Here is a 12114-nt window from a genome sequence, read left to right on the forward strand (position 1 = left end):
CTCTAAATTCTACTTGTTCTATTCCTTTAAAAAAATGTCCTCTTCTTATAGTAATCTCTTTGCTTGTCCATATGTCATACTGAAAAATGGATAAGAAAAGTTTAGAATCTGTTATATAATTTCCTTTTAAAAAGTATAAATGTAATATTGAATACAAATTACTTCTGTGATTCTGGACTTATTATTTTTTAAATATCTCTTCTCTATTACTGTAAATCATTAATATTAATTTGTATATGCTTTATTGTTTTACTAATTAGCAAGAATTCAAAAAAATTGTATTTCACTGGGTTTTATTCATCTATTCATTCACTCATTAAATATCAAGCCCTTATCATAGTATTCAGAGAAAGTTCTCCATACATCCTTGTTGAATGAATGCATACAATGTGCAAGGTACTGTCTTAATAGCCAAAAGATGAGTAATATATGCAGGGTCTTTCCTCTAGTGGAGCTTTCATTCAGGAGTGTGTTTGTGTGTGTGTTTGTGTGTATTTGTAGATGTCTGTGTATGTATTTGTTGTGGGATGTGGAGAGTGATAAACAGGCAAAAACGTAAAGTTATTTCAGCTGGTGATAAGATCCAGTGAATGCCTCATCCCATTAGATTATGAAGCATGTGTTTTCACTTGTCATTTGGACTGAGCCAAGGACCTTAGATAATTTTGCGTGGGGACAAGACCACCCCCAGCTGTCCCTGATTCAGCACTTCCCATTGTTTGTTTCTGCAGGAAGGAGACCTAAGACCTGTCCAACTGCTGCCCCCTGCACAGGTACGTCAGCCCCTCCCTCCTCCCCTGTGGCTCCCAGGGGCTCCTTCCTTCCCACCAGGGGCAGTAACAGGAGGGGCTGCTGTCTTTTCAGACAAAGAGAAGCTCCAGCTCAGGGGAGGAGACACCGTGTGCTCAGGGCGGGTGGAGGTCTGGCACAGCGGCTCCTGGGGCACAGTGTGTGATGACTCCTGGAGCCTGGCAGAGGCCGAGGTGGTGTGTCAGCAGCTGGGCTGTGGCCATGCCCTGGAAGCCGTGAGGGACGCAGCATTTGGCCCCGGAAATGGGAGCATCTGGCTGGACGAGGTGCGGTGCGGGGGCCGGGAGTCCTCCTTGTGGGACTGTGCTGCGGAGCCCTGGGGGCAGAACGACTGCAAGCACGAGGAGGATGCTGGAGTGAGGTGCTCGGGTCAGTGGAGGGGCTTGGGTTCCACGCTGGTTGAGCTGGGGCAGTGCTGGAGCAGTGGGCTGGGCTGGGGAATTTTTGTATTCAGAAAGCATCCAGGTACTGTAGCTATGATCTAGGAAGGGGGAGCTGGGAAGATTCAGCACTGATGCTGTGGTGATCTAGGAAGGGGGAGCTGGGAAGATTCAGCACTGATGCTGTGGTGACTGAGGGGTGATTTCAGGGCTCAGGAGGGAGAAATGGGCTCCCATGCATTCTGGCCAATTCCTGTGCTCCAAACTCCTGTTTTTCTCTTTAGGTGGAAGAACAACATTACCCCCCACTACAGCAGGTACTGTGCTACAATCCCTGGGTAGGGGAGAATATTCAGAGTCTTGGGACCTGTTCTGTGGACTCTCTGGCAGAATTAGCCAACTCAGGAGAGGAAAGATCCTGAGAAGCCACTGGCTGGTGGGGAGGAACCAGAGCATTTTCCTCGGGAAACATCCCGTGCCTTGGTTCAGGGTGCCAGAAGTTTCTCATGCCCGAGGCCCAAGGGAGGCTGGTTCTTGTGTTGCAGAATCTAGCGTTTTCCTACCTGCCCTTGCGTGTTGCTCCTCATCAGCTAGGTGCCAGTCCCAGGACTTGTGTGATGCTCTGGTCTCATGAAGCCCAAGGGGAAGGGATGCAATTGTAAGCTGGGTACTCAGAGGCTGGGTCCTCAGCAGGGACGCTCCCTAATAATCCCCAGCTCTCCCTTGGGCCACACTGGCTGGAGTGGTATTGAATTACCCCAGGGCAAGACCTAGGGGAGCCCAATCATTGTCAATCCAGTTGTGTCTCAGGCTGGGACTTTACTGTCCAGTGCTCCCTGGAAAGGTTGGCATAGGGAGTTTCTCTGTGCCCATGACCTTCTCCAAACCCTCTTGCCTTGTTACCCTTAGGGACCAGACCAGGCTCATATCCTATCCCTGGCATCTTCTCCCTGCCTGGGATCCTCTGCCTCATCTTGGGGGCCCTTCTCTTCCTGGTCCTCGTCATCCTGGTGACTCAGCTGCTCAGATGGAGAGCAGAGCGCAGAGGTGGGCTGCAGGGGGTACTGGGTACCATGGAAAGCGTGTGGAGGCAGGAAATGGGGCCAGGTGTGAGGAGGGGAAACTTGGGCCAGGTCTTTGTTCTTTCCCCCTTTAGTCTGCAGAACTCCATCTGCTTCACGTTAAACTCTAAGGGCTGAATACACAGAGGTTCTTAGGACTGAGGTGTGAACACTCATAAGTCATGGCCTCTTCTGTGAGACCAGAAAGAGTTGGGGCTGAGCTGTGGATTCAGGGTCGGACAAAGGCAGAAGGTACAGACATGGTACATGGCGTGGGAGACTCTGCGCAGGTCCCGGCAGCCCTGAGGGTTTTTCCACCTGTGAGCATAGGGGAAATGAAGGGTTAGCTTGGGGGTTCATGGTGTCTAGGGTGGCAATCTCTGACCTGCTGGTGGTTTTCTCAGCCGTATCCGGTTTTGAAGATGCTCTTGCTGAGGCCATGTACGAGGAGCTTGATTACCTTGTGACACCGAAGGAGGATCTTCTGGGCAGGCCAGGTGGGTACCTCTGCCTTGTCCTCCTGGGACCTCTGGCTGTCAGCCCCCCACTGGCTGTGAGCCATCTTCTCAGCAACCACAGACCCCACATCTGCCCCAGGCTCACAGAGGCAGCCCCTCCAAAGGCGGCAGGCTGGCCGCTACAGAGCCCCTGTGAGGTCCCAGCCTCCCTCTAAACTGCAGAAGCCAAGCCTGTCCCTGCGTTTCTTCTCAGCCTCACACAGGTGGGGAGGGTCGTTCTGTTTGTTGTGTGATGTTTTTCTCCACATTAGGGTTCCTGTCAGATGACTCTTTGACCAAACTGCCATATGACTCTGTGGATGGTGAGGGCAATAGTGACTATAAGTCCACTCCAGGTAGTAGAGGTGGACCTGCCTCGGCTGGGTGTTGGGGGGAGGGAGAATTTCCCTTATAGAGACGAGATGCAAAGGGAACAGTCTTCCTTTGACTGGGATTAGAGGGATCCCTTGGGTCCAGATGGGGCCCATCCTCCCCCTTCCCTGGCTGTTCTGCCATGTCTCAGATTGGGGCTGGGCTCTCTGTGTCCAGAATCACACTCATTCAGTCACAACAGGCACACATTGTTTTAAAAATTAATATCTGGAAAGCATAATTTGTTGGACTATTTTAGTAACGCTCATTGGTGTAAAGTTGCTTTGAGATATGTAGTTTTAAACAAGAAATATTGAGATTTTGAACGTCATTGTTTTGGTTTATGGGCACATCAAAATGAAATATGGCCTTAGGAAAAATCTGTTGAAACAAGGAGTGACTGGTGCCTCTATTTTGCAGCTCAGAAACTTTGGGTCAGAAGGGATCTTAGGTATTTCCCAGGCCAACCCTTTTACTGTGGTTTTATCTGACCCCCTTTTCTGCCCTTAGAACCCCCAGAGCAGAGGACTGATGACGCTGGTGAGGGTTATGATGATGCTGAAGAGGTACCAGTGCCTGGGGCTCCTCCTGCCTCTCTGAGGAGTGAGGGGGAAGTGCCCCCAGAGAAGGAGAACGGGGTGACGGCCTCTCAGACAGGTGAGTGGGGTTAGCTGATCTCCTGTAATCTTTGGTCTCTGTCCTGGAGAGGGTGAATTTGAGCTCCTCAACGCCCATCCTTTCTGGAGATTCAAAATTTGGATGAGTTCATGTGTTTGATAGGATCACCACTAACATATGTCATCTTTAATGCTGTCAGACTACTTGGGAGGGAGGAATCACTCTATGTTCTTGGGATATATGTCTCCAAATTGTGCGACCTAAATTTTTCACTTTATGAGTGATGTGCTTGCATTAAGACTTACAGATTAGGGAATTTCCTGGCTGTCCAGTGGTTAGGACTCTGCTCTTTCACTGCTGGGGCCTGGGTTCAATCCCTGCAGGCGAACTAAGATCCTGCAAGTGGTGCAGTGCAGCCAAAAAAGAAAAAAAGGCTTATAGATTAATTGAGCATATTTACTGAATCCAAAAATGGAACAACTGTTTTGACTACATCTTCATGCTGTCTCATACATGAAAGGTAGTTAGAGATTTCAAAAAAGATATTGCAGTACTGGAATTTGTGAAGCATTTTGATAATTTAAGATGCACTGTGGTTTTTTGAAACTAGAGGCCTGTAGCTTAGTTACACCTGCGCAGAACGGGTGATTACCACACCTACCACACCTTTTCCGCAAATCACCTTTCCCCAAGATCCCCATGCGCCCCACAATTCCTATGCCTCAGACAGCTCTGCTGTGTTATTCTTCATCCCATAAATACCCCAGCCCCTTGTCTTCCGGGAGCCAGATTTGAGATTTATTCTCCTGTCTTCTCTTTGGCTGCCTTGTGAATAAGCCCTGTCTTCGCTGCAAACCTCGGATGTCTCAGCGTTTTAGCTTGCTGTGTTTCTGACAAAGGGAACCTGGCTCGGATAAATCACCCAGCAAAGAAAAATCCAAGACACCAGTTAGACTTTTACCACAGTTGTCTATGCCATGTAGCTGACAGGGTCTTTGTGCTCTGGCTGGGTGTCAGGCCTGAGCCTCTGAGGTGGGATAGCCGAGTTCAGGACATAGCTCCACCAGAGACCTTCCAGCCCCACATAATATCAATCGGCGAGCACTCTCCCAGAGATCTCCATCTCAATGCTAAGACCCAACTCCACCCAATGATCAGCAAGCTCCAGTGCTGGACACCCCATGCCAAACAACTAACAAACAAGACAGGAACACAACCCCACCCATTAGCAGAGAGGCTGCCTAAAATCAAAATAAGGTCACAGACACCCCAAAACACACCACTGGACGAGGTCCTGCCCACCAGAAAGACAAGTTTGAGCCTCATCCACCAGAACACAGACACCAGTACACTCCACCAGGAAGCCTACACAAGCCACTGAAGCAACCTTACCCACCGGGGGTAGACACCAAAAACAACAGGAACTACGAACCTGCAGCCAGCAAAAAGGAGACCCCAAACACAGTAAGTTAAACAAAATGAGAAGACAGAGAAGTATGCAGCAGATGAAGGAGCAAGGTAAAAACCCACCAGACCACCAAAAGATCAAGATGAAAAAAAAAAAATTAATTACATGGGACTGAGTGAACTGATGAGGATGATTATAATTTTTGTGACTTTCTCTTTGAATAATAATAAAAACAAAACCCACCAGGCCAAACAAAAGAAGAGGTACTAGGCAGTCTACCTGAAAAAGAATTCAGAGTAAGGATAGTAAAGATGATCCAAAATTTTGGAAATACAATGGAGAAAATACAAGACATGATTAACAAGGACCTAGAAGAACTAAAGAGCAAACAAACAATGATGAACAACACAATAAATGAAATTAAAAATTCTCTAGAAAGAATCAGTAGCAGAATAGCTGAGGCAGAAGGACTGATAAGTGACCTGGAAAATAAAAGGGTGGAAATAACTACTGCAGAGCAGAATAAAGAAAAAAGAATGAAAAGAATTGAGGACAGTCTCAGAGACCTCTGGGAGAACATTAAACACACCAACATTTGAATTATAGGGGTCCCAGAAGAAGAAGAGAAAAAAAAAAGGTACTGAGAAAATATTTGAAGACATTATAGTTGAAAATTTCCCAAATATGGGAAAGGAGATAGTCAATCAAGTCCAGAAAGTGCAGAGAGTCCCATACAGGATAAATCCAAGGAGAAACATGCCAAGACACATAATCCTCAAACTATCAAAAATTAAATACTAAGAAAAAATATTAAAAGCAGCAAGGGAAAAGCAACAAAAAACATACAAGGGAATCTTCAGAAGGTTAACAGCTTATCTTTCAGCAGAAACTCTGCAAGCCAGAAGGGAGTAGCAGGACATATTTAAAGTCATGAAAGGGAAAAACCTACAACCAAGATTATTCTACCCAGCAAGGACCTCATTCAGATTCGACGGAGAAATTAAAACCTTTATAGACAAGCAAAAGCTAAGAGAATTCAGCACCACCAAACCAGCTAAAGGAACTTCTCTAGGCGGGAAACACAAGAGAAGGAAAAGACCTACAATAACAAACCCAAAACAATTAAGAAAATGGTAATAGGAACATACATATCGATAATTACCTTAAATGTAAATGGATTAAATGCTCCAGCCAAAAGACATAGACTGGCTGAATGGATACAAAAAGACCCATGTATATGCTGTCTACAAGAGACACACTTCAGACCTAGGGACACATACAGACTGAAAGTGAGGGGATGGGAAAAGATATTCCATGCAAATGGAAATCAAAAGAAAGCTGGAGTAGCAATTCTCATATCAGGCAAAATAGACTTTAAAATAAAGACTATTACAAGAGACAAAGAAGGACACTACATGATGATCAAGGGATCAATCCAAGAAGAAGATATAACAATTGTAAATATCTACACACCCAACATTGGAGCACCTCAATACATAAGGCAAATGCTAACAGCCATAAAGGGGAAAATGACAGTAACACAACCATAGTAGGGGACTTTAACACCCCACTTTCACCAATGGACAAATCACCCAAAATGAAAATAAATAAGGAAACACAAGCTTTAAATGAAACATTAAACAAAATGGACTTAATAGATATTTATAGGACAATCCATCCAAAAACAACAGAATACACTTCTCAGGTGCTCATGGAACATTCTCCAGGATAGATCATATCTTGGGTCACAAATCAAGCCTTGGTAAATTTAAGAAAATTGAAACCCTATCAAGTATCTTTTCCTACCACAACACTATGAGACTAGATATCAATTACAAGAAAAAAACTGTAAAACATGCAAACACATAGAGGCTAAATAATATGCTACTAAATAACCAAGAGATCACTGAAGAAATTAAAGAGAAAATCAAAAAGTACCTAGAAACAAATGACGATGAACATGACAGCCCAAAACCTATGGGATGCAGCAAAAGCAGTTCTTGAGGGAAGTTTACAGCAGTACAAGCCTACCTCAAGAAACAAGGAAAATCTCAAATAAACAACCTAACTTTACACCTAAAGCAATTAGAGAAAGCACAACAAAAAATCCCAAAGTTACCAGAAGGAAAGAAATCATAAAGATCAGATCAGAAATAAATGTAAAAGAAATGAGGGAAACAATAGCAAAGATCAATAAAACTAAAAACTGGTTCTTTGAGAAGATAAACAAAATTGATACACCATTAGCCAGACTCATCAAGAAAAAAAGGGAGAAGACTCAAATCAATAGAATTAGAAATGAAAAAGGAGAAGTAACAACTGACACTGCAGAAATGCAAAGGATCATGAGAGATTACTACAAGCAACTCTATGCCAATAAAATGGACAACCTGGAAGAAATGGACAAATTCTTAGAAAAGCACAAGCTTCCAAGACGGAACCAGGAAGAAATAGAAAATACAAACAGACCAATCACAAGCACTGAAATTGAAACTGTGATTAAAAATCTTCCAACAAACAAAAGCCCAGGACCAGAGGCTTCACAGGCGAATTCTATCAAACATTTAGAGAAGAGCTAACACCTATCCTTCTCAAACTCTTCCAAAATATAGCAGAGGGAGGAACATTCCCAAACTCATTCTACGAGGCCACTATCACCCTGATACCAAAATTAGACAAAGATGTTACAAAAAAAGAAAACACCAGACCAATATCACTGATGAACATAGATGCAGAAATCCTCAACAAAATACTAGCAAACAGAATCCAGCAGTACATTAAAAGGATCATACACCATGATCAAATGGGGTTTATCCCAGGAATGTAAGGAATCTTCAATATACACAAATCAATCAATGTGATACACCACATTAACAAATTGAAGGATAAAAACCATATGATCATCTCAATAGATGCAGAACAAACTTTCAACAAAATTCAACACCCATTTATGATAAAAACTCTCCAGAAAGTAGACACAAAGGGAACTTACCTCAACATAATGAAGGCCATATATGACAAACCCACAGCCAACATCATTCTCAATGGGGAAAAACTGAAACCATTTCCACTAATATCAGGAACAAGACAAGGTTGCCCACTCTCACCACTATTTTTCAACATTGTTTTGGAAATTTTAGCCACAGCAATCAGAGAAGAAAAAGAAATAAAAGGAATCCAAATCGGAAAAGAATAAGTGAAGCTGTCACTGTTTGCAGATGACATGATACTATACATAGAGAATCCTAAAGATGCTACCAGAAAACTACTAGAGCTAATCAGTGAATTTGGTAATGTAGCAGGATGCAAAATTAATGCACAGAAGTCTCTTGTATTCCTATACACTGATGATGAAATCTGAGAGACAAATTCAGTAAACACTCTCATTTACCACTGCAACAAAAAGAATAAAATACCTATGAATAAACCTACCTAAGGAGCCAGAAGTCCTGTATGCAGAAAACTATAAGACACTGATGAAAGAAAGTAAAGATGTTAGAAATAGATGGAGAGATATACCATGTTCTTGGATTGGAAGAATCAACATTGTGAAAATGACTATACTACTGAAAGTCATCTACAGATTCAATGCAATCCCTGTCAAATATCAATGGCATTTTCCACAGAAGTAGAACAAAAATTTCACAGTTTGCATGGAAACACAAAAGACCCAGAATAGCCAAAGCAATCTTGGGAAAGAAAAATGGAGCTAGAGGAATCAGGATCCCAGACTTCAGACTATACTACAAAGCTACAGTAATCAAGACAGTATGGTACTAGCACAAAAACAGAAATATACATCAATGAAACAGGATAGAAAGCCCAGCAATAAACCCATGGACATATGGTCACCTTATCTTTGATAAAGGAGGCAAGAATATAGAATGGAGATAAGACAGCCTCTTCAATAAGTGGTGCTGGGAAAACTGGACAGCTACATGTGAAAGAATGAAATTAGAACACTCCCTAACACCATACACAAAAATAAACTCAAAATGGATTAAACACCTAAATGTAAGGCCAGACACTATAAAACTCTTAGAGGAAAACATAGGCAGAACACTCTATGACATAAATCACAGCAAGATCCTTTTTGACCCAGCTCCTAGGGAAATGGAAATAAAAGCAAAAGTAAACAAATGGGACCTAATGAAACTTAAAAGCTTTTGCACAGCAAAGGAAACCACAAACAAGACCAAAAGACAACCCTCAGAATGGGAGAAAATATTTGCAAATGAAGCAACTGACAAAAGATTAATCTCCAAAATTTACAAGCAGCTCATGCAGCTCAATAACAAAAAAACAAACAACCCAATCCAAAAATGGGCAGAAGACCTAAATAGACATTTCTCCAAAGAAGATATACAGATTGCCAACAAACACATGAAAGAATGCTCAACATCATTAACCATTAAAGAAATGCAGATCAAAACTACAATGACATATCATCTCACACCAGTCAGAATGTCCATCATCAAAAAGTCTAGAAACAATAAATGCTGGAGAGGGTGTTGAGAAAAGGGAACACTCTTGCACTGTTGGTGGGAATGTAAATTGATACAGCTACTATGGAGAACAGTATGGAGGTTCCTTAAAAAACTAAAAATAGAACTACCATATGACCCAGCAATCCCACTACTGGGCATATACCCTGAGAAAACCATAATTCAAAAAGAGTCATGTACCAAAATGTTCATTGCAGCTCTATTTACAATAGCCAGGACATGGAAGCAACTGAAGTGTCCATCAACAGATGAATGGATACAGAAGGTGTGGCACATATATACAATGGAATATTACTCAGCCATAAAAAGAAATGAAATTGAGCTATTTGTAGTGAGGTGGATGGAGTTAGAGGCTGTCATACAGAGTGAAGTAAGTCAGAAAGAGAAAAACAAATACAGTATGCTAACACATATATATGGAATCTAAGGAAAAAAAAAAAAAAAGTCATGAAGAACCTAGTGGCAAGATGGGAATAAAGGGGCTTCCCTGGTGGCACAGTGGTTGAGAGTCTGCCTGTCAATGCAGGGGACACGGGTTCGAGCCCTGGTCTGGGAAGATCCCACATGCCGCGGAGCAACTAGGCCCGTGAGCCACAACTACTGAGCCTGCGCGTCTGGAGTCTGTGCTCCGCAACAAGAGAGGCCGTGATAGTGAGAGGCCCGCGCACCGCGATGAAGAGTGGCCCCCGCTTGCCGCAACTAGAGAAAGCCCTCGCACAGAAACGAAGACCCAACACAGCCATAAATAAATAAATAAATAAATAAATAAATAAAATTAAAAAAAAAAAAAAAAAGCTTTAAAAAAAAAAAGAAAAAAAAAAAAAGATGGGAATAAAGACACAGACCTACTAGAGAATGGACTTGAGGATATGGGGAGGGGGAGGGGTAAGCCGTGACAAAGTAAGAGAGTGGCATGGACATATATACACTACCAAACGTAAAATAGATAGCTAGTGTGAAGCAGCCGCATAGCACAGGGAGATCAGCTCGGTGCTTTGTGACCACCTAGAGGGGTGGGATAGGGAGGGTGGGAGGGAGGGAGATGCAAGAGGGAAGAGATATGGGAACATATGTATATGTAAAACTGATTCGCTTTGTTATAAAGCAGAAACTAACACACCATTGTAAAGCAATTATACTCCAATAAAGATGTTTAAAAAAAAAGTTTGTATCTAATATGCTTTTCCTGATGTGTGTGGTTTTTTAAAAATTTATTTATTTGTTTATTTGTGGCTGTGTTGGGTCTTCGTTTCCGTGCAAGGGCTTTCTCCAGTTGCGGCAAGCGGGGGCCACTCTTCATCGCGGTGCGCAGGCCTCTCACTATCGCGGCCTCTCTTGTTGCGGAGCACAGGCTCCAGACGCGCAGCCCCAGTAATTGTAGCTCACGGGCCCAGTTGCTCCACGACATGTGGGATCTTCCCAGACCAGGGCTCGAACCCGTGTCCCCTGAATTGGCAGGCAGATTCTCAACCACTGCGCCACCAGGGAAGCCCCCTGATGTGTTTTATATTGTGCAGAAATGATCTCAATCTGATTCGCCAGGAGTGCTGTGTTTTCGCTTTGCCCCTGATTCTGATGCCTCTAGAGGGCTCTGTTTAGTCTGAGTCATAATCATAACCAGGGCCTAAATTTGCTATTGCAGGTTTTTTTCACGTTCCTCCAGGAAAGAAGATCTGGGAAAGGAGAAACTCCTGACCGAAGAATATGAGCTTGGAAATGAGGATGCTGCATTTGGAAGCAGTGGAATTCCATCTGAAGAACAAATACACGTCTATTGAAACTCCTGTTACATTCTGGTCCAAACTTGAGGTTCAAAAAATATCACTGCTTGTGTCCATATAGGATAATGCTGACTTGTGTTCCATTTTTATGTAAATTGTCCAATAATAAATACTTTGGTCCTTTCATATAAGTTCTTTGTTGTTCAGAAATTTTTGTGAACATCTAGACACTTTAACCCAAACTACTTTTATAGTATTCATCCCCTAGTCACTTTCATCCAGATATATATTTTCTTCTCCTGAGTGAAACCCTAGGTGAGAGACCTGTGGTCAAACTGAGGGAGATGCTGAATCCAGAGTTGAGGTTCATCTCCTCCCAAGATGACCTCATAGTAACAGCACTTGAATATTCCAGAAATGTTCTATCCTAATTACATCATCTCTCCTCACGTAATTTTGGCACCTCCTCCCCCTATAGACCCGGGAATTTGATTTCGCGGAGGTAGCTGTAGCTGTGGCAAAACTTTCTTAGTAAATAAATAAATCTAAAAACTTCTCAGAGGCATAATTGAAATAGGAAAGTACAGAAGTCGCTTGGAAGCAGAATGTTTTTATGTTAACTTTGTAGCTTTGGTTGCAGAGATTCTTAGGCTTCAACTTTTTTTCAAATGCAATTTTGTCTTTTCATGATTGAGTTACTAGGTATAGCATATAATGTGTGCAACCTGGTTAATTTAAATGA

The 12114-nt window shown here is 42.9% G+C and overlaps 1 protein-coding gene across 1 annotated transcript in view; it reads left to right on the forward strand.

Moving 5' to 3' along the window:
• The window catches only part of LOC132372819 (antigen WC1.1-like), a 44247-nt gene extending 32720 nt beyond the window's left edge, over positions 1–11527 (forward strand). Inside the window, exons 8-15 of the mRNA XM_059934936.1 lie at positions 732–773; positions 865–1179; positions 1475–1507; positions 2100–2237; positions 2656–2748; positions 3021–3104; positions 3631–3777; positions 11294–11527. Coding sequence (XP_059790919.1) covers positions 732–773; positions 865–1179; positions 1475–1507; positions 2100–2237; positions 2656–2748; positions 3021–3104; positions 3631–3777; positions 11294–11346 — 905 coding nt within the window. The 3' untranslated portion in view covers positions 11347–11527. The remainder of the gene's footprint in view (positions 1–731; positions 774–864; positions 1180–1474; positions 1508–2099; positions 2238–2655; positions 2749–3020; positions 3105–3630; positions 3778–11293) is intronic.
• Positions 11528–12114: the final 587 nt, after the last annotated feature.

Source organism: Balaenoptera ricei, chromosome 10 (genome assembly GCF_028023285.1).
Source record: "Balaenoptera ricei isolate mBalRic1 chromosome 10, mBalRic1.hap2, whole genome shotgun sequence".
Taxonomy (NCBI): domain Eukaryota; kingdom Metazoa; phylum Chordata; class Mammalia; order Artiodactyla; family Balaenopteridae; genus Balaenoptera; species Balaenoptera ricei.